General features: G+C 43.2%; 3 protein-coding genes across 3 annotated transcripts; all 3 read left to right on the top strand.

The window, feature by feature from the left end:
• Window positions 1-627: 627 nt before the first annotated feature.
• On the top strand, window positions 628-3045 carry LOC120049519. Its single transcript, XM_038995771.1, has 6 exons — window positions 628-667; window positions 822-1190; window positions 1671-2021; window positions 2215-2346; window positions 2517-2551; window positions 2908-3045. Exons 1-6 carry the CDS (start codon window positions 628-630, stop codon window positions 3043-3045), a joined length of 1065 nt encoding a protein of 354 aa, XP_038851699.1.
• Window positions 3046-6953: 3908 nt separating this feature from the next.
• LOC120049518 lies at window positions 6954-15899 on the top strand. The gene is made up of 7 exons (XM_038995770.1): window positions 6954-7093; window positions 9467-9651; window positions 14049-14417; window positions 14569-14919; window positions 15293-15409; window positions 15558-15607; window positions 15768-15899. The coding sequence occupies exons 1-7, from the start codon at window positions 6954-6956 to the stop codon at window positions 15897-15899; spliced, it is 1344 nt and encodes a 447-aa protein (XP_038851698.1).
• Window positions 15900-24966: 9067 nt separating this feature from the next.
• LOC120049668 lies at window positions 24967-27087 on the top strand. The gene is made up of 6 exons (XM_038996014.1): window positions 24967-25024; window positions 25184-25546; window positions 25684-26034; window positions 26229-26360; window positions 26560-26594; window positions 26935-27087. Exons 1-6 carry the CDS (start codon window positions 24967-24969, stop codon window positions 27070-27072), a joined length of 1077 nt encoding a protein of 358 aa, XP_038851942.1. The 3' UTR covers window positions 27073-27087.
• Window positions 27088-27291: the final 204 nt, after the last annotated feature.

Below are 27291 nucleotides of genomic sequence, written 5' to 3'. Positions count from 1 at the left end.
TACAGCCACTGGGTAACAAGCAGTGAAGTGTGGGTAAGTTATGAGATCTTACACTAATCGAGAGGTCATGGGTATTCTCCCTATTTGTTCGATCTAGGCACACTTTTAGATAGGGTACACTCATATTATAATCATAACTACATATGTGTTTATTAGCCACCTAGGGGCCTAGGATGAAAACCAAGAGCATGCTGGATATGCAGTTTTGATGCTATGGTGGGTAAATTCCTATTGAGTGTTAGTTCAACCTCTGCTGGACACAGTAGTACCCGAGGTACTAGCTGGAGAAAAGCGGAATGAGACCCTTCTCTGTTTCCTGTCCTAACATCAAAAGTGAACTAATTTCAGTTAAGGTTTAATTTCTCAAAACAAAGAAGCAGCCATATCAATCCAATATTTGATTGGCAGAATCCAGTGACTCTGACTTACTTTACAATGTCTTCTTTGAACGTTTTTAAACTATGGTAAGCCAGAGGACACATTTCTTAGTTTGTAGTCAGCCAATAAAATCTCTCATTTCAGTGTTCCCTCCTACTGTATGAAGGCTACATGTAAAGTGTCATCATATATAAGGTGCCCCACTGTCAGACCCACACATTATGCAGTGCAGAAGTGACTGATGTAAAAATGATGGTCAGACACTTATTTATATTTTACATCAACTTGGGTAAGTGTAAGACGTTTTAATTGAGTTCCTTTTTTAATCATTTGAAGTATGTCGTTTTAATATGATAAGTTAAGTGGATGTTCTGTCTGTAACGGGTAGAAATGGTTTATCCATGTCTTTGTCTTTGATTCATTTTGTTTGTTTGCTTTGACAGTTTGTGCTTTTACCAAACCAAACGTAATCCAACCAACCCCTGTGATGGTTACTGTGCTGGGAGGCACTGTGACTCTCACTTGCTTTCGTCCAAATGTGTCAGTGACCAGTTTTGATTGGTTCAAGCAGAGTGTTGGACAGAAACCCCTTCACATGGCGTCATCACCATATGTTGGCCAAGAGAGTTATTATTCCAACAATTTTATCAAGGACTTTACTGAGACCAAGCGTTTGGGTGTGAGGAGAGGAGTCTACACCTGTAATTTGACCATTTCCAAGGCAGAGTCAGGGGACTCGGCTACATACTATTGTTCCACTAGAGTCATCTATGAGCTCACTATTGGAGAGGGAACTGTTTTAATTGTCAAAGGTAACTAAACATTTGTTTCTTCAATTTCAAAATGTTCAGTGGTGTGAAGTACTTAAGTATAAATACTTCAAAGTACTACTTAAGTTGTTTTTTGGGGTATCTGAACTTTACTTTACCATTTATATTTTGACAACTTTGGCTTTTACCCACTACATTCCTAAAGAAAATATCTACTTTTTACTCCCACAAATTTTCCCTGACAACCAAAAGTACTCATACATTTTGAATGCTTAGGCAGGACAGCAATATGGTCCAATTGACGCACATACATTTATCAATATAACGCATTGTCATCTCTACTGCCTCTGATATGGCGGACTCACTAAACACAAATACTGCGTTTGTAAATGATGTCTTGAGTGTTGGAGTGTGAGAGTGTGCCGTCTAGTTTGCTTAATAGAAGGCATTTGATGTATGCTTGTAATATTTTTCACCCATACACCTTACTTTAGTCTTACTTTAGTTACCCACTCTCTTCAGACTCAGAGTCCAACAGCATGTCTGTGCTCCAGCAGCCTGCGTCTGAGTCAGCCCGGCCAGGAGATTCTGTGACTCTGAACTGTACAATACACACTGAGACCTGTGCAGGAGAACACAGTGTCTATTGGTTCAGACATGGCTCAGGAGAATCCCGTCCAGGAATCATTTACACTCATGGAAACTGGAGTGATCAGTGTGAGAAGAGCTCTGAGAATGGGTCTCCTACACAGAGCTGTGTCTACAGCCTCCCCAAGAGGAACCTCAGCCTCTCTGATGCTGGGACTTACTACTGTGCTGTGGCTTCATGTGGGGAGATACTGTTTGGAGATGGGACCCAGCTGGACCTTCAAGGTAAATCCCATTTCATCTGTAAATTGCCACAGCAATACTGTATATTCATGCAAACGGCCTACCTCAAAACGATCCCATACATCTGCCTCAACAAGCTATACAATATCACCATCAGCTTTTGATTACATACTGTTTGATGATCTTCCTAAGCGCTCGTGAGTACAATATGAATTCACTGATACCCTTTCCACAGTTCCAGAACATGATTCTCCATTTGATATGAGTCCTACTGTTCTGTCGTTGGTCGTCTCCAACATCGTTCTGGGGATAGTGACCCTTCTACTTGTCTGGGCGCTGTGCAAGACTCTGAACAGAGATAGCAGAGGTATTACTTTATATATAATGTATCTAATGTTATAGCTGATGTATCTAAAGTTTCATGCATCTCTATGCAATGTACCTTCTTGAAATGTCAGTTAAATAATCAAAGTATAAGCATTGTTAATCAACTACATGAGGTTAAAAAGAGATTGAATGTCATAAATCTCTTTGAAGGGAGGATAGATGTCCCAACGTCCCAGGCTAATCAGGTAAATTTGTAATAATATAAATGTAAACATTTATAAATACAGTAAATTTTCAGTTTTTATAAGAAACTGCAATTACATTTTCCTTACAGCTAGTATTCAGCTTATTTGTGCTTTTTATGTTATAAACATTTCTTGGAAGTAATAGGTCACTGTACTAGATGTAGCCTACTTATCTTTGTTCATTTTTCCATGGAACTTCTGTCACTGTTCCACTGACTGTCAGGTCATTGTAGTGGGTGTACAGTCTGAACAGTCATGCATTTTGTAGAGTGTTTTCTTCCACAGGAGAATAGAAACATTATATAGTAGATCATGCTGTCATCATAATGGTTTTCCTCATGGCTCCACCCCCTCAGAATCAAGACAGTGACGTGTTGAACTATGCAGCTGTCAGTTTCACCCCCAAGAAGAAGTCCTCCTCTAGAAGAGTGAGAGAGAAGACCAGCAGAGAGGATGCAGTGTACTCTGATGTCAGGCACCTGCAGCAGCAGTGAAAGATGTCACCACTGTCACAAAGACACCAAGAAGAAATGTTACTATTTGTAGCTTAGTAGAACTGCTTTTAGTAACTGAAATTAGTTACAATGGAACAAAGAAAATGTAATTTTAACATTGTCTATATGTTAGATTTATATAATCCTGTAATGCCTTAAATAGCCATAACTTTTTGACAGTTTGTCAGAAATAATCTGATAGAGAATCACATTTTTGCTGTATGACTGTGTGTTTTTAACATAATAAAGCATTCATTTATACACTCCGAACATCTCATCTCTGTCTACAGAACGTCTCTGCCACCACATATACAAATATACAATATGATTAAAAGGAATAGCAGTTTAGCTGAATATGTGTCAGGCTCCATCACACCATTAGAAATGGAGGAACATGTCACGTTCCTGACCTGTTTTCCTTTTTCTTGTATTTATTTAGTTGGTCAGGGCGTGAGTTGGGTGGGTTTGTCTATGTTTGATTTTCTATGTTGGGATGTTTGTGTTCGGCCGGGTATGATTCTCAATCAGAGACAGCTGTCAATCGTTGTCCCTGATTGAGAATCATACTTAGGCAGCCTGGGTTTCACGTGTGTTTTGTGGGTGTTTGTCTTCCGTGTAGTCGTTGTGCCACACGGGACTGTTTGTCGGTTTGATTTTCTATTTGTTATCTTGCTTCATATAGTGTTCAGTTCGATGCTAATAAATTATGGACACTAACCACTCCGCGTATTGGTCCGATCCTTCTCGCCTCTCCTCGTCCGAGGAGGAATATGAAAGCCGTAACAGAACACCAACACACATCTATTTCTTATCACAGAAGAGGTGCTTTTTTATTTAACTGTTATTTAACCAAGTTTAGAGTTGCTGAGATACAAATACATTTTTCAGGAGAGACCATGAGAATCGCTCTGACTCCACATACTGGACACAGATATACATGTATATGATTTACAATAAATGCGCTCTTTGTAAGAAGTGCAGTGTCGGTTTACACACCTACCAGACAGTAGCGGTGTGTGGGTAAAATCACTGGGGAAGCCAAGCCATATTACAACCTATGTGTTGTGATAATTGTGTTGTTTTCTCTATAGCCTGTTAATTCATATGCTTTGCGACCGTGATATATAGGCCTAAAGGCCGAGACAACAAGAAGACACAGTGGCAGAATAAATTCAACCACACCTTTGTTTTATCACAAAACCGGATAGCAACCTCTGTCCAGTGAAGTCCACAAAGAGAGTTACCTCAAGTCGCACAGCAAACAGGAGCTGCCTCCACTATTCCAGCACCATTTCAACTTCAACATTTCAACATGATCAAATCACCTCTACTTAGTCTAATACAGTGACAACTAAAAGATACCAAAAACTATTTTGTCCAATCAACATAAGCTACATTAAATATGATGTGGCTGTCCATGGTTCGTGTGTGTGTGTGTGTGTGTGTGTGTGTGTGTGTGTGTGTGTGTGTGTGTGTGTGTGTGTGTGTGTGTGTGTGTGTGTGTGTGTGTGTGTGTGTGTGTGTGTGTGTGTGTGTTTGAGTGTGCGTTTGTGCAAGTCGAAAAACATGTTGACTAACCTTATTTGTAGAGAAACGCCATCCTCCTCTCTTTCATGTTGGCGTAACGGTCTTTCACTCTGTCATACAGTACACGCTGTAATTTTTTGTTGTCTTACTGTGTGCTACCTGGCTAAAATGCTTGCTCATTAGCCTAACTTCAATTCATGGGCAACGTTAGCTAGTTAACATTAGCCTTCTACATCTAGCTACATATTGAACTTCCATCCTCTCAGACCAGGGGCACAACAATGTATGAATTAATGGTTGGATCAGAATCTCTGTTATAATCATTGGCCAGTACGGATAATTAAGTAAAACCAGATTCAGTCTTCCCAGCCTGGTGCAGGTCTACAATTTTGTTTCTGGTGTCCTTTGACAGCTCTTTGGTCTTGGCCATAGTGGAGTTTGGAGTGTGACTGTTTGAGGTTGTGGACAGGTGTCTTTTATACTGATAACAAGTTCAAACAGGTGCCATTAATACAGGTAACGAATGGAGGACAGAGGAGCCTCTTAAAGAAGAAGTTACAGGGCTGTGAGAGCCAGAAATCTTGCTTGTTTTTAGGTGACCAAATACTTATTTTCCACCATAATTTGCAAATAAATTAATTAAAAATCCTACAATGTGATTTTCTGGATTTTTTCTTCTCATTTCGTCTGTCATAGTTGAAGTGTACCTATGATGAAAATTACAGGCCTCTCTCATCTTTTTAAGTGGGAGAACTTGCACAATTGGTGGCTGACTAAATACTTTTTTGCACCACTGTACATTAATGAACAATCTTTTCACGTTAACTGAAATTGAACAGTAATTATTACATGCCTATGTGTGATCGGTCGCTTCAACCGCAGTATTGTGCAGCATCAGAGTTTGACTCAAACGTGAAAAGAGATGTCTTTAGGCGTCAGCTAATTCCCATTTCCTGCAGTTTGTTTCTAGCTGACATTAGAAAGGTGACAAGTGCATCAACCACAGTGCAAGGACAGACGCTGGGAGACGAGAAGCAAGTACAAAACACGGACAGCGTCTGTGGGGCTGAGGTTAGGGCAAGGGTTAGAGTTCGGCGAGGGCTTAAGGGTGAGGGCTGGTGGATAGTTAGCATGAACATGTATAATCCATCTGTAGGGTGAAGCCTTGTGGTCCTCTATGAACCCCACCAAACCCAAACACCTACAGTACCAGTCAAAAGTTTGGACACACCTACTCATTCAAGGGTTTTTATTTTTTACTGTTTTCTACATTGTAGAATAATAGTGAAGACATGAAAACGATGAAATAACACATATGGAATTTCTACAATGTCAAAAATAAAGAAAAACCCTTGAATGCGTAGGTGTGTCCAAACTTTTGACGGGTACTGTATATGAACCTCACTAAACCCAAACACCTATATCAGTTGTTCCCAAACTTTTTTGGCCTGCAACCCCATTTTGATATCCAACATTATCCGAGACCCACCATGTAAAAAGAGTGATGTAATCAAAGTCCAATGTTTACTTTTTAATTGGTGACAGTCTATTAAAAATCAGTCTCACAGTAGTTTTGACAGTTTTTTAATCTGAAGGAAGTATGGTTTGAAGTGACTGAAATGCATTAGAAATGTATTGGGAAGTTCAGAAGATCACCAGGCAATACATTTGTATGATCTTTTGTGTAGAAAAGAATGTCATCATGGATGATGTCCCCCCCCCAACACATAAGTGTTCTTAAGTGTATTATCTTTCAGGGATGGGGTCATAATATTTTTTTACTTAAACCGTTCAAAAGATAGAGACACATTTACATTTTAGCAGACGCTCTTATCCAGAGCGACTTACAGTAGAGTGCATACATTTTAACATACTGAGACAAGGATATCCCTACCGGCCAAACCCTCCCTAACCCGGACGACGCTATGCCAATTGTGCGTCGCCCCACGGACCTCCCGGTTGCAGCCGGCTGCGACAGAGCCTGGGCGCGAACCCAGCCCAGCCTGGGCGCGAACCCAGAGAGACCACTGCGCCACCCGGGAGGCTACACATTTGTAGGAAGGAACAGAAACCGCTCTGTTTATTACAACCGCAACTTGCGTCTCCCGGAGGTTACTGACATAACCCTGGTTCTATGATCCAAGAGCGATTTTGCACATTTTATTTTAGATTTTGTTCTCGTGACCCCATTTCTAAATCAGGGGACAGACACTACATGGGGTCGCCACCTTTAGATCTATATGAACCCAACCGAATCCAAACACCTATTTCCATTTAGATTCAACACAAATATGCTGCATTTCTGTTTTCACACTCCACATAAAAAGTCTTTGTCAATTCTGCTGTCTGTAAATAGACATTGTGGTCCAATACCAACTACCATGCCCCCTACCAATGAAATCACCCTAGATCTCATTCTGAATGAAGAGGTGTTCTCTGATTCACAACTAGACAGAGCAGAATACATCTACACACAGAATGGCCAGAACCTTCCTACCAGCTCTACTGCTCTATGGATTGAGTAAGTAAGCTACTGTTAAATCTAACATGGAGACAGAGTAAGATTGACTGCATTCGTCAAGTATAACCAGAATGTTCAGTGCAGCACTTCTTCCTGATTTCTGACATGTACCTGTGATATCAATGATTATAATCATTAATGTAGGACTTTGTTCTCTGTGTTTCAGGTTTGGTCTCTGTCTTGGTTTCTCTGTCTCAGACTATGGAGGTCCGTACTGGGGATACCATCACCTTGCAGTGCTCCAATGTTACAACGGTTGTGGGACACACAGCATGGTTAAAGCAAGTCAACGGATCAGTGCCTGCGTGTATCTCGTCTATGGACAGCTTTAATTCAACACCTGATTGCCACAATTGTTTTCAAAGGAGCCATTTTGAAACGTTCAGCAACCACACCACTATCTTTCTCAAAATCACAAAAGTGGAAATAGCTGATTGTGGCCTATATTTCTGTGCATTGTATCCACATTGACACATGTTCTTTGTCAACGCAACAATTCAAGGTTAGTTTTCAACTATTTATCTGGCTTTTGACACATTTGAAAAAGCTTATCAACCTTGTTAGGAGTTAGTCATGAAACTAAGGCAAACCATTGCTGGACATATTTTTTATCATTATAGTTTTGAGAAAAAATACTTCTTTATTTTTACTAATCTCGATGTTAAAATGCACAACGGATTTGAGGAAATACCAGAGTCACCTAAAGAGAGTGAGTTTATCTTTCTTTCTCATGTAGATAAAAAAATAGAATAATTAAGAAACAATAAAGCAAACATTTTTAGTCTGTCATTAAAGGACCACCATGTCACGCCCTGACCATAGAGAGCTTTTTATTCTCTATGTTGGTTAGGTCGGGGTGTGACTAGGGTGGGTCATCTAGGTGTTTATATGTCTATGTTGGCCTGTTATGGTTCCCAATCAGAGGCAGCTGTTTATCGTTGTCTCTGATTGGGGATCATATTTAGGCAGCCATTTCCCCTTTATGCTTTGTGGGATCTTGTCTATGTATAGTTGCCTGTGAGCATTATATTAGCGTCATGTTTCGTTTGTTCGTTTTGTTGTTTAATGTTTTCTATTCCAAAATAATGGATGGAAACATACCACTCTGCATCTTGGTCTACTCCTTATGACGAACGTGACACACCAAGTGATTTAATAAAATGTCATCTAATAGGACATTGTAATGGAACTATCAGTCTAGTAGGAGAGGATGATGATGGAACCATGTACCTCCTTCCCCTGGTTGTGATCCTTGGTGTTGTGACTGCTGTTCTACTGATAGTCATCCTCATCCTGGTCCTCAAGATCAAATGAGACACAAACATACACAACACAGGTAGAATTCCACTTCATAATAATATATGACCTGTGAACTACACTTCAAATAGGGATGTTTTACCTATGACATTGATCAGAAGAGTCAGTGTGTTCACTAGAATGGAATGTGTCACGACTTCCGCCGAAGTCGGCTCCCTTCCTTGTTCGTTCGGCGATCACAGGCCATTATGAGTACCTCGTCATGCCGTACGGGTTGATGAATGATCCATCAGTTTTCCAATCCTTTGTAGACGAGATTTTCAGGGACCTGCACGGGCAGGGTGTAGTGGTGTATATCGATGACATTCTAATTTACTCCGCTACACGCGCCGAGCATGTGTCCTTGGTGCGCAATGTACTTGGACGACTGTTGGAGCATGACCTGTACGTCAAGGCTGAGAAATGCCTGTTCTTTCAGCAGGCCGTCTCCTACCTAGGGTATCGCATTTCCACATCAGGGGTGGAGATGGAGAGTGACCGCATTGCAGCCATGCGTAATTGGCCGACTCCCACCACGGTAAAGGAGGTGCAGCGATTTTTAGGGTTTGCCAACTACTACCAGACATTTATCCGGGGTTTTGGCCAGGTTGCTGCGCCCATTACCTCACTGCTGAAGGGGGGTCCTGTAATGTTGCTGTGGTCGGCTGAGGCGGACAGTGCTTTTGGGCAACTAAGAGCTCTGTTTACTTCGGCTCCAGTGCTGGCCCATCCGGATCTCTCTTTGGCATTCATAGTGGAGGTGGACGCGTCCGAGGCTGGGATAGGAGCCGTGCTCTCACAGCGCTCGGGCACGCCACCAAAACTCCGCCCCTGTGCTTTCTTGTCGAAGAAGCTCAGCCCAGCGGAGCGTAACTATGATGTGGGGGACCGGGAGTTGTTGGCTGTGGTTAAAGCGTTGAAAGCGTGGAGACATTCGCTTGAGGGGGCTAAACACCCTTTTCTCATCTGGACTGACCACCGCAACCTGGAGTACATCCGGGCAACGAGGAGACTGAATCCTCGTCAGGCAAGGTGGGCCATGTTCTTTACCCGTTTTGTGTTTACCTTATCCTACAGACCAGTTTCCCAGAATAAGAAGGCAGACGCACTGTCCTGGCTGTATGACACAGAGGAGTGGCCCATGGATCAAACTTCCATACTCCCGGCCTCCTACCTGGTAGCGCCGGTCGTGTGGGATTTGGATGTGGACATTGAGCAGGCGTTGCGTACAGAGCCCGCTCCCCTCCAGTGTACCGTTGGGCGTATGTACGTTCCGTCTGCTGTCCGTCACCAGTTGATCTCTTGGGCCCACACGTCTCCCTCCTCTGGTCATCCGGGGATCGGTCGGACGGTGCGCTGTTTGACTGGGAAGTACTGGTGGCCCACTTTGGCTAAGGATGTGAGGGTTTATGTCTCCTCCTGCTCGGTGTGTGCCCAGTGTAAGGCTCCGAGACACCTGCCCAGAGGTAAGTTACATCCCTTACCCGTTCCACAACGACCTTGGTCACATCTGTCAGTGGATTTCCTAACGGATCTTCCTCCCTCACAGGGAAATACCACGATCCTGGTCATTGTGGATCGTTTTTCTAAGTCCTGTCGTCTCCCTCTGCCTGGTTTCCCTACGGCCCTACAGACTGCGGAGGCCCTGGTTACACACGTCTTCCGGCACTACGGGGTGCCTGAGGATATAGTGTCGGATCGGGGTCCCCAGTTCACGTCGAGAGTTTGGAAGGCGTTTATGGAACGTCTGGGGGTCTCGATTAGCCTTACCTCAGGTTTTCACCCCGAGAGTAACGGGCAGGTAGAGAGAGTCAACCAGGATGTGGGCAGGTTTCTGCGGTCCTATTGCCAGGACCGGCCGGGGGAGTGGGCAGCGTTAGTGCCCTGGGCCGAGATGGCACAGAACTCGCTTCGCCACTCCTCCACTAACCTCTCCCCCTTTCAGTGCGTATTGGGGTACCAGCCGGTTCTGGCACCGTGGCATCAGGGTCAGACCGAGACTCCTGCGGTGGACGACTGGTTTAGGCGCGCGGAGGAGACATGGGAGGCTGCCCGTGTCCAACTCCAGTGAGCCGCGTGTCGCCAGAAATCCAGCGTGGACCGTCACCGCAGTGCGAACACCGGGGGACCGGGTCTGGCTCTCGACCCGTAACCTGCCCCTCCACTTGCCCTGCCGGAAGCTGGGTCCGCGGTTTGTGGGGCCATTTAAAGTCCTGAGGAGGGTGACCGAGGTATGTAATAGATTACAGCTTCCCTCTGATTATCGTATTAACCCCTCGTTCCATGTGTCTCTCCTCAGGCTGGTGGTGGCTGGTCCGCTCCAGGAATCTGAGGTGCGGGAGGTCCCTCCGCCCCTTTGGACATCGACGGGGCGCTGGCGTACATTGTTCGTTCCATCCTGGATTCGAGGATGGGGGCCTTCAGTACCTCGTGGAGTGGGAGGGGTACGGACCGGAGGAGAGGTGCTGGGTTCCGGTTGCAGATGTTTTGGATCCTGAACTTCTGCGGGAGTTTCACCGTCGCCGGCCGGATCGCCCTGCGTCTCGTCCTCCGGGTCGTCCTCGAGGCCGGTGTCGGCACGTCGCTGGAGCCGCGTGTCAAGGGGGGGTACTGTCACGACTTCCGCCGAAGTCGGCTCCTCTCCTTGTTCGGGCGGCGTTCGGCGATCAACGTCACCGGCTTTCTAGCCATCACTTCTCCATTTTTCATATATCCATTTGTCTTGTCTTGTTTCCATACACACCTGGTTTTCATTTCCCCAATCAATCTACTTGTATTTAACCCTCTGTTTCCCATCATGTTTTGTGTGTAATTGTTTCATGTTATGTGGTGTTAGTTTACGCACTTTACTTTTATGTTCCGTTTTTTGAGCGCGTTTGATTTATGTAGTGCTCTCGTTTTTGGAACTTTAATAAAAGTGCGCCTGTTCAATATACTCTGCTCTCCTGCACCTGACTTCGCCTCCAATACACCATTGACAGAATGATCCATTAATCTGTTCTCTTGTCTCTCTTTTATATCATATTCGGGACCTGATTCTCAAAGACAACCACTAAATGATCAGGTAAATACTGCATCATTAAATACTGAAATATAAGCAATTCAGAAACTGAGAAAATTACAATTGTAGCCTACTTCATGATGTTTGCAAATCTACAGAACCAAGACCCAGATGCATTGAATTATGCTGCTCTGAATCTCACCTCCAAGAAGAGGAAGATGGAGAGGAGAAGAGAGAAGTAGCTGGACCCCCATGCAGTGTATGCTGCTACAAGATGATAAAGTGGAGGGGGATGGAAGAGGAAAATTAGTTGTCCATATCTTTGAATAAAAGTTGAAATCTTGCTATATTGTATCTTTGTAGTTATATTAAATGTATTGAAATGTAAATCAGTAAATATCTCTGTAGTGTTTGCGAGTTGTACAACAGTGCTACTGTAGCCCTCTCCAACAAGTTAGGTCACACATCTCAGTGGTACAGGGTGTGGTTAGAGAGGGGGAGTTAGAAGTAAAAACACAACTGTTTAATGGTCGCAGAAGAGCAGTTGCATCTTTTGGCCTCTCTTAACTTAGATCTTTGTTGTGTGTGTCAGTGATTTGGTATTTTTTTATAGGGTGACCCCGAGGGGCAAAGTACCCAGGAGTAGAGAATTGTATTATACTGATCACTTATGAAGACAAATAAAGAGTTAAACCAAAATTGCCTTTGTTATGATGTAATTCTCCCCTTAGTATTTCCTGTCTTGGCTTTGTACTGATCACAGCCCCCTATTCTGAGAAGCACCTTATAAGGAGAATATGATGGGGTCTGAAGTAGGAGGGGCCAGTGAGAGTACGCATCACTTCCTGTGGTGTGAGTGACAGGAAGTAGCAGCTCAGTGTAGAGTGAGACCTGCTGAGGGGAACATCACTGGGTCTCTCATAGACTAACACTGGCGGATGAAATGTCCCTTATGCTCTTCAATGTCTCGCCAGATTTTCAGTCCACCTGCCAACAGATAGTATGGGGGGAAAATGTGTGTGTAAGAGTAAATGCCTGGGTGAGGGCAGGGGGGGGGGGGGGCTCTTTACATACTTCTCTTCATCTGGACAGTAAACACCAGACCCCTGCTGGTCAGTTAGATGTACAATGTCAAGAATACAAACTACAAGCTAAAAGCATTTTCCAAACTCTAAACTGTCCAGGGTTTATTAAACTATGGGTCCTGAGTTATGAGAATACATCTACTGTATAATCACACTGTCTTCTTATTTTGAGTCGTTGGAGGTTGATTTGGGTCCCGGGAGGACGGTCAATTTCTCATTTGGGTCTCGAACTGAAAAAGTTTAAGAGCCCTAAAGCATTCAACAAGAGGACAAAGTGCAGATAAAGATTGGGTGTCTCAATAGTTGTCAACTTTCCCTTCATGAAAAAAATGAAAGTATTGGTTACAATCAAAGGTTTGAAATTAAGCCAACTATCAAAAGTCAGGATAAGACTCAGATGCAGACAGCCAGAATCACAGATGTGTATTGACCCAAGCAGGGGGCAGGCAAAAGACAGATCAAGGGCAGGCAGAGGTCCGTAATCCAGGGCAGAGTCAGAAAGGTACAGAACGGCAGACAGGCTCGGGGTCAGGGAAGGCAGAGGTTTGTAATCGGGTCAGAGTCGGGCAGGTACAGAACGGCAGGCAGGCTTGGGGACAGGGTAGGCAGAATGGTCAGAACCAGGGAAACTAGGAAACAGAAACTTGAGAAAACAGGAAGAGGGGAAAGAACACTGGTAAGACCTGACTAGACAAACTGGCAACAGACAAACAGAGAACACAGGTATAAATGCACAGGGGATAATGGGGAAGATGGGCGACACCTGGAGGGGGGTGGGAACAAGCACAAAGACAGGTGAAACTAATCAGGGTGTGACACCAACAAATATATAATATATATTTATTATTATTATATTATATATTATTCAATGCTATTGCGGTTACAACTAATATGAGTATTTATTTGCGGAGGCTTATGATGAAAGTCAAGATCTAGAAATGCATCTTTTATGGAGTGGTGGGTATATTTACATTATGGATTACTTTAACCCTTAGGCTGGGCTGGGATGGGGTTGGTAGTATTAGCAGCACTAAAGATCATTCACTGTTTCCTTTCCAAACATCAAAAGAGAAATAATTTCAGTATATGTTTAATTTCTCTCAAAAAAGAAGCAGCTGTATCAAGCATATATTTGATTGGCTTGATCGAGTAACTGAACATCTTTATGTTGTCTTCTTGAAAATGTAATTCCTGAGAAGCTCAGACTATGGTAAGCCAGAGGACACACTTCTAAGATTGCAGTCAGCCAATAATATCTCTCATTTCAGTGTTCCCTCCTATTGCATGAAAAGTACACGTAAAGTGCCATCATATATAAGGTGCATATAAAGTGTCCCACTGTCAGACCCACAGACTATACAGTGCAGAAGGGACTAATGTTACAAAGATGAATAGAGAAGTATTTATATTTTACATCAACTTGGGTAAGTGTAAGACATTTTAATTCCTTATTTAATCACTTGTAGTATGTAGTTTGAATATGATAAGTGAAGTGGATGTTCTCTCTGTAATGGGTAGAAATGGTTTATCCATGTTTTTGTCTTTGATACATTTTGTTTGTTTGCTTTGACAGTTTGTGCTTTTACCAAACCAAACGTAATCCAACCAACCCCTGTGATGGTTACTGAGCTGGGAGGCACTGTGACTCTCACTTGCTATTGTTTTAATGTGTCGGTGACCAGGTTTGATTGGTTCAAGCAGAGTTTTGGACAGAAACCCCTTCACATGGCATCATCTCTTTATGTTGGCCAAGTTAGTTATTATTCCAACATTTTTATCAAGGACTTTACTGAGACCAAACGTTTGGGTGTGATGAGAGGAGACTCCAGCTATAACTTGACCATATCCAAGACAGAGCCAGGGGACTCAGCTACATACTATTGTTTTACTTCAGCCATCTATGAGCTCACATTTGGAGAGGGAACTGTTTTAATTGTCAAAGGTAACTAAACATTTGCTTATTCAATTTCAAAATGTGTGGCCTTGTATGTTGGTATGTTAGTACAACTGATTCATCAAATGCTAGTAATGAATACTTGGCTTTTCATGTTTTTCACCCACTTAGTCTTACTTTAGTTACTCACTCTCTTCAGACTCAGAGTCCAACATCATGTCTGTGCTCCAGCAGCCTGTGTCTGAGTCAGTCCATCCAGGAGACTCTGTGACTCTGAACTGTACAATACACACTGAGACATGTGCAGGAGGACACAGTGTCTATTGGTTCAGACATGGCTCAGGAGGATCTCGTCCAGGAATCATTTACACCCATGGAGACAGGAGTGATCAGTGTGAGAAGATCTCTGAGGCAGGGTCTTCTCCACAGAGCTGTATCTACAACCTCCCCAAGATGAACTTCAGCCTCTCTGATGCTGGGACTTACTACTGTGCTGTGGCCTCATGTGGGAAGATACTGTTCGGGAACGGGACCAAGCTGGATGTTGAACGTATGTGATACTTCTGACATTCTGTTTTATAATAATCTATGTAATCAAATTTCTTTAGATTGCATGCAAGGTATTCTATATCATTCAGATATCTTTGTATTTCTATATCATCAGATATCTTTGTATTTCTATATCATTCAGATATCTTTGTTTTTCTACATCGTTCAGATATCTTTGTTTTTCTATATCATTCAGATATCGATGTTTTTCTATATCATTCAGATATCTTTGTTTTCTATATCTTCAGATATCTTTGTATATGAGAGAATAAAATATGACTCAGATCAGGCCGAGTCTTGTTGGTGTCTCTAACATTGTCATAGCTTTATCCCTCAGTGTCTCAGTGTGTCTATCCCTATTTGATGTTTCACAGATGGTTGTAAGGAGGACCATCTTCTGTTCATGTACTGCCTTGGCGTAGCGTTGGGTCTGTGTGTCATCCTCATCATTGTCCTTACTTGTGTTTTGTACAAGATGAGCAAGTGCATAGGTAAGCAATATTATTGTGCAAGATACAGTATGCTTATCAATTGTTGGTACAGTTACATTAGTTGACATGTTTTGGTCAAAATTGGTCATAAACGCTCTTCATTGTATTATGATAATGATTATATTGATTATTTGTATTTGATTAAAAGGAACCCAACTTCAGCCAAGTGCTCCTGCAGTCCCCAGTCATTATAACCAGGTAATCTGACCTCACACTTGTTTAGCTGTTGCTGAATCAATGTATTTTTCCTTCAATCAAAATATGAAAATATGCATTTTATTAGAGGATTGTTTCACTATACCGCAATATTTAGTATAATACCAAATATTTGGATTTTCATTTTTGTTATTCCTTTTAGGATCAAGAGCCTGTTACTCTCCATTACGCCGCTCTGAACGTTGTCCACAAGAAACCAAAGGCCGGTAGACAGAGGAGCGCCATGGAGAGAGACACTGTGTACTCTGGTGTGAGACGCCAAAACATGGACTGAAATGTCAACTTTTACTCTTTATTAATTTGCATTGATTCTGTGTTTTCTACACTGTATGTTTGACTGTGGATTTTTAATTGTTAAGTTTCAATTACTTACAGATCAATTTTACATTGATACTGATGTTCAATTTTGATCAAATAAAACATTCAACTGCTTTCATATAAAGCTATTGTTTGATTTTCATTAATATTTTTCTCTTTCCTTAAATTTGTACAACACTTTCACCCACAGATTCAGTGTGCAACAACCATCTCAAGCCTATCCTCAATGTAAAAAATATGGTTGGTTGCATAATAACTGTAAATATGTATCTATTGCTGGTGTTTTAGCCTCTCAAACTGTCTTCTTTTAGCTGTATCCTGTATCACAGCACTCTGTGGTGTTCTGACTGCCCTGAATAGATTTTCCACTCACGTAAACTCAACTCTAACCCCCAGCAATGACCATCAGTCCTCACCACACTCTCTTTTCACACACCATCAAAACCACCAACATTCATGTTACTAAGAGCCCAACTCTCTCTCTCCATAAGAAAAGACTGAACTAAAAATGTACTTCTTAGCTAAATATACTTTGAACCGAATTGATATGGTTGAGAGACTGATTTCCAATTTGACAATGTTCACATTGTAACTGAGCAGTTTTCACAAACTATTGACAACATGTGAATATGTATTAGTGCACTTTGCAGAACTGCAATCCATTTGTCTTTCAACAGGGAGCAGCAATGTACATGGAAGTCCCCATAACTGCATCAACAGTAGAGTTGGCAGCAACTTGTAGTTGTCAAAATGTTCAAAATGTCTCCTAATTGGATGAAGTATCATTTACAACTTCACTTTCTGTGACAGTTCATGTCTAGCCGAAATAGCAGTCAAACAAATGCCAAAAAAGACAATGTGTATCTATGAAGAATCTATAACAAGGTAATATAGTTATTACATGCTTATTACACATCTATAACATGTTCAAAATCATTTCCAGCGTATTTAAATAGCAACCACCAAACAGGCCAGACAGTCATCATCCCTGGATCATTACTACTAACCTCAACATAGTTATAATAACGTGTAGCTTAGTAACAAGGAGCAACAATCACTCAAAATGAAACCGGTAGTAGAGTGATCTGTATGATGAAGACAATGACTCATGTGCTAGAGTGTGTCGTTTTTTAACCAATTTTTGAATAAGTCAGGAATGTCTTGAACTAGTTTTAGACGTGTTGATCGCATGACACTCACATCCCCCCACACACAGCTAACAAGTTCACAGGTACTTGAGGTCTACTCTAAGTACGTGGCTATATCTATTCTTTGGTCAGGCCTGTTGGCCTTGTACACACAGGACCCTCCTACCTGCTCTCTGTGTCTCTGTGGTTTTCAGCAGGATGTCTATCTGGTGTCAGTCTGTTGTTTTCACATTTGTTACTGTTGTTCATGTTTCTACTGACAGCTTGCAGTCACAGCAAACCAGTTCTTTATAAACTTACTTGGATATATATAGTTATCTGAAATCAGTTACAAACCACAAATAACTGGTAATGAACTCTATTGAACTCTCCAAGTGAAGCATCTCATGTCATAATACGGAACCATCTATTCTATATCTATCTGCTCAGGATGAGGGGCCATTTTAAGATGACGTCATGGGAGAACTAGTGCATTCACAATCAGACAAGTGTTCTAGGACTACTGCAGGGTTCTCTGTAAGGAGACCAATAGAGGAGGATACTCCTTCTGATAGATTGCCTCCTATGAGAACCACACTAACCAGACAGGGATACAGAGTGGATAAAGTGTGTCATGTGTATTGGTTATATTACAATGCATGTTCAATGTATAACAGTCCAATCAGTGATGCACTCTCAGGCATTACAATTCAGTTAATGCATGTTTCTGTGAATGATAGGGAATGAGACTGACATACAATTGAATTGTTTTATTCTGTAGGTGTTTATCACCTGCTATATTCTAATTACTTCGCCACTATGGCCTATTTATTGCCTTACCTCCCTTATCCTACCTCATTTGCACTCACTGTATATATACTTTTTCTATTGTATTATTGACTGTATGTTTGTTTATTCCATGTGTAACTCTGTGTTGTTGTTTGTGTCGCAGTGCTTTGCATTTTCTTGGCCAGGTCGCAGTTGTAAATGAGAACTTGTTCTCAACTAGCCTACCTGATTAAATAATCACATATACACTCTCACTGCTCTACCCCTGTTCACTCTTATACATTTACATGTTAGTAATTTAGAAGACGCTCTTATGCAGAGCAACTTACCGGAGCAAGTAGGGTTAAGCGCCTTGCTCTAGGGCACATCCACAGATTTTTCACTTAGTCGGCTCGGGGATTCGAACCTGCGACCTTTTGGTTACTGGCCCAATGCTTTTAACCACTAGACAAGACATGTTCAACGTATTACAGCCCTCCTATGGGTCATCTGGAGTACTGTAACTGTTGATAATAATAATAGTTTTCTTTCAAATACTTTAGAAACACTTGGTTTTGCTTGTCTTCTGCAATGGAGGCAAGATAAATCAAGTGTAACTCAAGTAAGTTTGAGAAAACAAATAGCCTACTATTTTGACCCAGAGCTGTCCAGAAAAGTGTGAGGGAACAAACAGCCTACTATTTTGACCCAGGGATCTCCAGAGAGGTGAGAAAACAAATAGCCTACTATTTTGACGCAGGTGAGAAAGCAAAGCCTACTATTTTGACCCAGGGATGTCCAGAGAGGTGAAAAAACAAATTGACTACTATGTTGACCCAGGGTTCTCCAGAGAGGTGAGAAAACAAATTGACTACTATGTTGACCCAGGGATGTCCAGAGAGGTGAGAAAACAAATTGACTACTATGTTGACCCAGGGATGTCCAGAGAGGTGAGAAAACAAATTGACTACTATGTTGACCCAGGGTTCTCCAGAGAGGTGAGAAAACAAATAGCCTACTATTTTGAACCAGGCTTCTCCAGAGAGGTGAGAAAACAAATAGCCTACTATTTTGAACCAGGGTTCTCCAGAGAGGTGAGAAAACCACAAACCACCAAACAAGTAAAACCTTCAAGACAGTTACTTGCATTCTACAGCATCTTGTGTCTGAGTCCAGCCAGTAGACTGTGTGACTCTGTAGGGTGCAATAGACAACAAGACCATGGTCGTCTGAATGAGGCGTCAAGAAAGAAGATTGGGTCCAGTTCAACCAATCACCCATTAGCCCTTTGTTTTACACTTGGGTAGACTTTTTCCACTCAATATGTTATATTCAAAGATGGTGTCACTGTTTACAATATTTCTAATTCTCAAACAAATAAGTAAGTTATATAACTTTACCAAGGACTTCACTGGGACTAAATGTCTGAGTGTGAAGAGAGGAGTTGACAGCTTTAACCTGACCATATCCAAGACACAGTTAGGGGACTCAGCTACATACTACTGTGTTGCTATTGAAGTGGGTAAAGTCACATTTGGAGGAGCTGTTTTGATTGTCAAAGGTAAACTAACTTAGTTCTTTATTTTCGATTTTCATTTTGTATCCATGAAATTCTAAATTTTCATGAAATTCTATTAATTTTCACTCTTTTCAGATTTAGAGTCCAACAGCATGTCTGTGCTCCAGCAGCCTGTGTCTGAATCCGTCCAGCCAGGAAACTCTGTGACTTTGAACTGTACAATACACACTGAGACCTGTGCAGGAGAACACAGTGTCTATTGGTTCAGACATGGCTCAGGAGAATCCCATCCAGGAATCATTTACAGAATATCCCCACTAGGAACCTTCGCCTCTCTGATGCCGGGATTTGCTACTGTGCTGTGGCCTCATGGGGAGATACTGTTTGGAATGGGACCAAGCTGGACATTCAAGATAGGTGATGTGGCTTGCTTCTTTGTATATATTTTACAAATCTACTGTGTAGAATATACATTTACTTGCTATTCTGTGCGTCCTCTATCAATGTTTGAATGTCCACAGGCCATAGGGCAGACCCTCTTCTCTTGGTGTACTGCCTGGATGTAGGATTGGCTTTCTCGTTAATCCTGATCATTGTCCTTGCGTGTATCATGTACAAGATGAACCAGAGAAAGTGTCTGAAGTGCAGAGGTATGTGACACCCTTTTAGAAGCTGCTCTTCTTTAATATCACGATCTACAGATGTATCTGCAGTGGAAGAAGGAGTTGCATCTTTATCTTTGGTGTGTTTCTTTTCAGGATCCGTCTCTCTGACAGCATGTCCAGCAGTCTCTTCTACGGATGCAGGGGTAAGTAGAATTCCTTACATTTTGTATTACCATAAAAATATGTATGAAAATGTTTATGTTAAATAATAACATATGGTATTATTTCCCCCTCCCCCAATTATAATTGTTTCTCACAGGACCAAGATGCAAACCATCTCCATTACGTAGCTCTGAATCTGAGCAACAAGAAGAACAGGTCTAGAAGACAGAGGTCACATGGAGACAGTGGTGTACGCTGGGATCAGACAGTAGAACTGGATGAATGAAACAGTCCAATGAATTCTCTTTTTATCAACTCCCACTTTATTAACATTATTATCTGTATTACTGTAACTAAGACATTTCAATTTACTTGAATTAAGTGCATTGCTTATCTGCCAAACTCATTTTAAATGGACTTGCTTGTGATAAGATGAATAAAGCATTTAACAACAGTCAAGACAAAGGAAGTTGAATGTATATATTTAGGCCAAACTCAGGCATCTTTAAAGGTGCAATATGCAGAAATCGCTACTGTCACGTTCCTGACCTTATTTTCCTTTGTTTAACTTTGTTTAGTTGGTCAGGACGTGAGCTGGGTGGGTAGTCTATGTTATGTGTTTCTATGTTGGGTTAAATGTGTTGCCTGATATGGTTCTCAATTAGGGGCAGGTGTTTGACGTTTCCTCTGATTGAGAACCATATTAAGGTAGGCTGTTCTTACTGTTTGTTTGTGGGTGATTGTCTTCCGTGTTTGTGTTTGCTACCACACGGGACTGTATCGTTTGTGCTAGTCTGTACCTGTTTCGTGCGTTCTTCGTGTTTATGTAAGTTCTTATGTTCAGGTCGGTCTACGTTGTTTGTTATTTTGTAGTTATCCAAGTGTTCATCGTGTTTCGTCTTCATTTAATAAATCATTATGTCTACATACCTCGCTGCGTGTTGGTCCGATCCATGCTCCTCCTCGTCTGAGGAGGAGAACGAATATGACAGCCGTTACAGAATCACCCACCAACAAAGGATCAAGCAGCGGGGAAAAGGGCAGCGACAGCAGCAGCAGAAATCCCAGGACTCCTGGACATGGGAGGAGATTTTGAACGGAGAAGGACCCTGGGCACAGGCTGGGGAGTATCGCCGCCCCAAAGCTGAGCTGGAGGAAGCGAAAGCTGAGCGGCGGCGATATGAGGAGGCAGCACGGCAGCGCAACAGGTACGAGAGGCAACCCCAGAATTTATTTTGGGGGGGGCTAGAGAGGAGTGTGGCTAAGCCAGGTAGCAGACCTGAGCGCACTCCTCATGCTTATTATAAGCAACGCGTTACTGGTCAGCCACCGTGTTATGCGGTTAAGCGCACGGTGTCGCCAGTGCGTGCCCATAGCCCGGAGCGCTATAGGGCAGCCCCCCGAAAGTGTCATGTGAGTGTGGGCATCCAGCCGGGGCGTATTGTGCCTGCTCAGCGCGTCTGGTCTCCGGTACGCAGTTTCGGTCCAGGGTATCCTGCGCCGGCTCTGCGTGCTGTGTCTCCGGGGCGCTGGGAGGGTGCAGTGCATCCTATGCCTACGCTCCGCTCGTACCGGGCAAATGTGGGAGTGGAGCCTAAGGGAGAGGTGCGCGTAGTAGGCACTAGATCTCCAGTGCTCATCCACAGCCCGGTTCAACCTGTGCCTGCACTCTGGAGGGTACGGGCTGGAGTAGTATTCCAGCCTGGGGGAGTGGTGCCAAGGCTGCGCACCAGAGCTCCAGTGCTCCCCCACAGCCCGGTCCTTCAGGTGCCTCTTCTTAACATCAAGCCTCCTGTAGGTCTCTCCAGCCTGGTGGGTCCTGTGGCAGCCCCACGCACCAGGCTGTCTCTCCGTCTCCTCCCTACAGGTGTGCCCGTCTGCCCAGAGCCGCCTGCACTGCCAGTCTGCCTAGAACTGCCTGCCTGCCCAGCACTGTCTGAGCTGCCCGTCTGTCCCGAGCCGTCAGAGCTGCCCGTCTGTCCCGAGCCGTCAGAGCTGCCCGTCTGTCCCGAGCCGTCAGAGCTGCCCGTCTGTCCCGAGCCGTCAGAGCTGCCCGTCTGTCCCGAGCCGTCAGAGCTGCCCGTCTGTCCCGAGCCGTCAGAGCTGTCCGTCTGTCCCGACCCGCTAGAGCCGTCCGCCAGACAGGAGCAACCAGAGCCGTCCGCCAGACAGGAGCAGCCAGAGCCGTCCGCCAGACAGGAGCAGCCAGAGCCGTCCGCCAGACAGGAGCAGCCAGAGCCGTCCGCCAGACAGGAGCAGCCAGAGCCGTCCGCCAGACAGGAGCAGCCAGAGCCGTCCGCCAGACAGGAGCAGCCAGAGCCGTCCGCCAGACAGGAGCAGCCAGAGCCGTCCGCCAGCCAGGATCTGCCAGAGCCGTCAGCCAGCCAGGATCTGCCAGAGCCGTCAGCCAGCCAGGATCTGCCAGAGCCGTCAGCCAGCCAGGATCTGCCAGAGCCGTCAGCCAGCCAGGATCTGCCAGAGCCGTCAGCCAGGATCCGCCAGAGCCAGCCAGCCAGGATCCGCCAGAGCCATCCAGCCAGGATCCGCCAGAGCCAGCCAGCCAGGATCCGCCAGAGCCAGCCAGCCAGGATCCGCCAGAGCCAGCCAGCCAGGATCCGCCAGAGCCAGCCAGCCAGGATCCGCCAGTCAGTCCGGTGTTGCCCCTCATTCCGGTGCTGCCCCTCAGTCCGGTGCTGCCCCTCAGTCCGGTGCTGCCCCTCAGTCCGGTGCTGCCCCTCAGTCCGGTGCTGCCCCTTAGTCCGGTGCTGCCCCTTAATCCGGTGGGGTTAATTTGGAGGGTGGCCATTTGGAGGAGGCTACGGAAGCGGGGATTGACTATGGTGGGGTGGGGACCACGTCCGGAGCCGGAGCCGCCACCGTGGACAGATGCCCACCCAGACCCTCCCCTTGAGGTTCAGTTTTGCGGCCGGAGTCCGCATCTTGGGGGGGGGGGGGGGGGGGGTACTGTCACGTTCCTTACCTTATTTTCCTTTGTTTAACTTTGTTTAGTTGGTCAGGACGTGAGCTGGGTAGGTAGTCTATGTTATGTGTTTCTATGTTGGGTTAAATGTGTTGCCTGATATGGTTCTCAATTAGGGGCAGGTGTTTGACGTTTCCTCTGATTGAGAACCATATTAAGGTATGCTGTTCTCACTGTTTGTTTGTGGGTGATTGTCTTCCGTGTTTGTGTTTGCTACCACACGGGACTGTATCGTTTGTGCTAGTCTGTACCTGTTTCGTGCGTTCTTCGTGTTTATGTAAGTTCTTATGTTCAGGTCGGTCTACGTCGTTTGTTATTTTGTAGTTATCCAAGTGTTAATCGTGTTTCGTCTTCATTTAATAAATCATTATGTCTACATACCTCGCTGCGTGTTGGTCCGATCCATGCTCCTCCTCGTCTGAGGAGGAGAACGAATATGACAGCCGTTACAGCTACGCCATTTCCTGGTTGCTAAAATTCTAATAGTTCACCTAATTTCAGTTTATGTGACAAAACAAGCAATGCATAGTGTAGAGAATCATTGTACCATCTAAACCCCTGTGAAATATATTTTCAATAACCCAAAATATTGTATTTTGAGATGTTTAAAGCTGGTGTACAAAACCAAAGTAAAAGACGCAAAAACTAAACTTAAGAATGGGAAGCTTAGAAATAGAGACCATAGAACAGATCTACCACCTCCTAGACTTGCTTTCAATGAGAATTAAACATCTATAACCCACATTTCTATGTGAATTTGGTCGGTTCACACAAAGTTACACATTGTTGCTTTAAGAGCAGGAAGCATAGATATAGCGCACTTATAACAGATCTACCGCTTCTTAATTTTGCTGTCAATGAGAATGACAGATATATAACTCACATTTCTATGTGAATTTGGTCAGTTCGCTAAAAAGTTACGTATTACAGCTTTATTTTGCAGTGCTAAACCGTCTTATGCCACTAACAAGCCCTCAAACAAACAGCAACATATTTACAGTTACTCTGCGGTCTTGAATGAACACAAGATGAGGATGTACCTACACTTTGTTAGAGACTGCTGGCTTTGTACACAGGACCCTCTTCTCTCTCTCTCTCTCTCTCTCTCTCTCTGTTTCTCTCTCTCTGTGGTTTTCAGCCGGATGTCTCAGAACTCTTAGCTATCTCATACTCTAGGCTATACTACTTGCTCTTCAAGTTGACCATTGTAACAATATTAAACCAACTCTTTTGATGAGGCATCTTATCTATACATAGTCGACTGAAATCTGTGAAAAAACACAATGAGCTATTTATTATGTAATTTCACCTCGAGCTGTAGTTCTTAGTCAAACACAACACAGTTTTAACTGTGAAGTATTATCATCACCTATAGGCCTAGAGGAATCTGCCTCCTCAATAACAAAATCATGGGAAGGGATTCTATGTAAGTCCTGAATCTTAGATTGTTTTTCAATAGATTTTTTTTGTGTGAGGTGAAGTGACTGTGTGGTGATAGAAGCCCTAGTGGATGACAGTGTCATTGCATGCATGTTCCCAAAAAGGTCACAACTATGAGTCTCTTGACGTAGACAACAGTAGCTGTAGTGATTAAGAAAAAGGAATGCCAAACTTGAATGATTATAACTGTATTTGTACTAAATATTTAAGGATAAGAATATACCTATAATAAAATCTGTGTGTGTCTGATTCAGTCCAGCCAGGAGACTCCGTGACACTGGACAATGTGAAGAAGATTGTCGCAACGGAATAAGGCGTCAACAAAAATGATGGGTCCAGTTCGACCAATCACCTGCAACTCCATTGTTGAAGTGTTGTCTACATTGGTGGACTTTTTCCACTCAAGACAAGTTGTGAGGAGGATGACACCTTCAAAGAGGATCACACTGTGTCTGATATTTCCACTTCTTGTAGAGATGGGTAAGTCCAACTTTTATATATCTCTGCTTATGAGATGTCTGCCCTTGATTTGGATGCTTGAGATATCACATGTAATACTTTACAGACACTTTGAATAATCTAAGTTGTATTTGGGGTATGTAACAGCAAAAATACTGTATTGTTCATGTTTCTTAATAGATGTGGTAGCTGGTACTGAATCCTCATCCATACTTCAGGACAGTGGTCTCATATCAGCCAACGTTGGAGACACAGTGATTGTGCACTGCTTCTATAAAGGCCACATGGACATGCATTTCTCCTGGTACAAGCAACCCTTGGGAGATAAGCTTCAACTCTTCTCAACCGCCTTTAAGTTTGACGGGAACGCAACATTTTACGATCAGTTTAAGGATAACCCTCGATTCTCAGTGGAAAATGGCCAAGAAAAGAATCACCTGAGGATCTCAGACATGCAGCTCTCTGATTCAGGCACATACTACTGTGGAAGCTCTTATGGCAACAAGGTGGAGTTTGGAAAAGGAGCCATTCTCATAGTAAAAGGTACGTTTTTGTAAACCTAAATGTAGATATATGCAGTGTAAATATGAGGTATTATCTTATTCAGATGAGATGTTGAGTTGGAAAATGTCTACAGTAATTCTCCAGAGATTCAATGGGTTTATTGAACTTCTTATCAGGATCAGGGTCCAGAAACATGACTGTGCTCCAGCAGCCTGTGTCTGAGTCAGTCCAGCCAGGAGACTCTGTGACTCTGAACTGTACAATACACACTGAGACCTGTGTAGGAGGACACAGTGTCTATTGGTTCAGACATGGCTCAGGAGAATCCAGTCCAGCAATCATTTACACCCATGGATACAGGAGTGATCAGTGTGAGAAGAGCCCTGAGGCTGGGTCTCCTACACAGAGCTGTGTCTACAACCTCCCCAAGAGGAACCTCAGCCTCGCTGATGCTGGGACTTACTACTGTGCTGTGGCCTCATGTGGGGAGATACTGTTTGGGAATGGGGCCAAACTGGACATTCAAGGTTAATCCCATTTAATCTGTAAATATCCCCAACCACACTGTATATTCATGCAAACAGCCTACCTCCAAATGATCCCATACATTTGTCTCAACAAGCTATACAATATCACCATCAGCTTTTGATGCCATACTTTACTGTTTGATGATCTTCCTAAGTGCTCATGCAATATGAATTCACTGATACCCTTTCCACAGTTCCTGAGCATCATCCTCCATTTGATCTGAGTCCTACTGTTCTGTCCTTGGTCGTCTCCAACATCGTTCTGGGGATAGTGACCCTTCTACTTGTCTGGGCGCTGTGCAGGACTCAGAACAGAGATAGCAGAGGTTTTACTTTATATCTAATGTATCTAATGTTATAGCTGATGTATCTAATGTTACATGCATCTCTATGCAAAGTACATTCTGTAAAGATCAATTAAATGTCCAACATATAAGCATGGTTAATTAACTACATGAGGTTAAAAAGAGATGGATTGTCATAAAAAATAATAGCTGGCCTTCCTCTATTTCAATCTCTTTGAAGGGAGGACTGATGTCCCAACGTCCCAGGGCAATCAGGTAAATTTGTCAACATTTATAAATATAGTATGCTTTCAGTTTTAACAAGAAACTGTCATTTAACTTTTCTTACAGCTAGAAGTCATCTTATTTGTACTTTTTATGTTAAGTTTTCTTGGAAGTAATAGGTCACTGTACTAGATGTAGCCTACTTATCTTTGTTAATTTTTCCATGGAACTTCTGTCACTGTTCCACTGACTGTCAGGTCGTTGTAGTGGGTGTACAGTCTGAACAGTCATGTCTTTTGTAGAGTGTTTTCTTCCACAGGAGAATAGAAACATTATATAGTAGATCACGCTGTCATCATAATGGTTTTCCTCATGGCTCCACCCCCCTCAGAATCAAGACAGTGACGTGTTGAACTATGCAGCTGTCAGTTTCACCCCCAAGAAGAAGTCCTCCTCTAGAAGAGTGAGAGAGAAGACCAGCAGAGATGATGCAGTGTACTCTGATGTCAGATACCTTCAGCAACAGTGAAAGATATCATCACTGTCACAAAGACACCAGAATAACCATTTTACTATTAGTAGCCTAATATAACTGCTTTTAGTACCAAAAAAGAATATGGAATTTTCAATGTAACAAAGAAACTGTTATTTTAACATTGTCTGTATGCTAGATGTATATAATGATCCTGTAATGATCATTAAATAGCCATCACGTTTTACAGCTTTTTATTGTAAGAAATCATCTGAT

The sequence above is a fragment of the Salvelinus namaycush genome, chromosome 6 (assembly GCF_016432855.1).
Source record: "Salvelinus namaycush isolate Seneca chromosome 6, SaNama_1.0, whole genome shotgun sequence".
In the NCBI taxonomy this organism is placed as follows: domain Eukaryota; kingdom Metazoa; phylum Chordata; class Actinopteri; order Salmoniformes; family Salmonidae; genus Salvelinus; species Salvelinus namaycush.
This window is presented reverse-complemented; position numbering and strand designations above follow the sequence as displayed.

Coding starts and splice junctions, on each gene's coding strand:
- LOC120049519 (XM_038995771.1), top strand. CDS start 628: ATGATGGTCAGACACTTATTTATATTTTACATCAACTTGG. Junction 2,022..2,214: donor GACCCAGCTGGACCTTCAAG/GTAAATCCCATT, acceptor CCCTTTCCACAG/TTCCAGAACATGATTCTCCA. Junction 2,552..2,907: donor CAACGTCCCAGGCTAATCAG/GTAAATTTGTAA, acceptor CCACCCCCTCAG/AATCAAGACAGTGACGTGTT.
- LOC120049518 (XM_038995770.1), top strand. CDS start 6,954: ATGCCCCCTACCAATGAAATCACCCTAGATCTCATTCTGAATGAAGAG. Junction 7,094..9,466: donor TCTACTGCTCTATGGATTGA/GTAAGTAAGCTA, acceptor CTTATCCTACAG/ACCAGTTTCCCAGAATAAGA. Junction 15,608..15,767: donor TCCCCAGTCATTATAACCAG/GTAATCTGACCT, acceptor TATTCCTTTTAG/GATCAAGAGCCTGTTACTCT.
- LOC120049668 (XM_038996014.1), top strand. CDS start 24,967: ATGACACCTTCAAAGAGGATCACACTGTGTCTGATATTTCCACTTCTT. Junction 25,547..25,683: donor AGCCATTCTCATAGTAAAAG/GTACGTTTTTGT, acceptor ACTTCTTATCAG/GATCAGGGTCCAGAAACATG. Junction 26,035..26,228: donor GGCCAAACTGGACATTCAAG/GTTAATCCCATT, acceptor CCCTTTCCACAG/TTCCTGAGCATCATCCTCCA.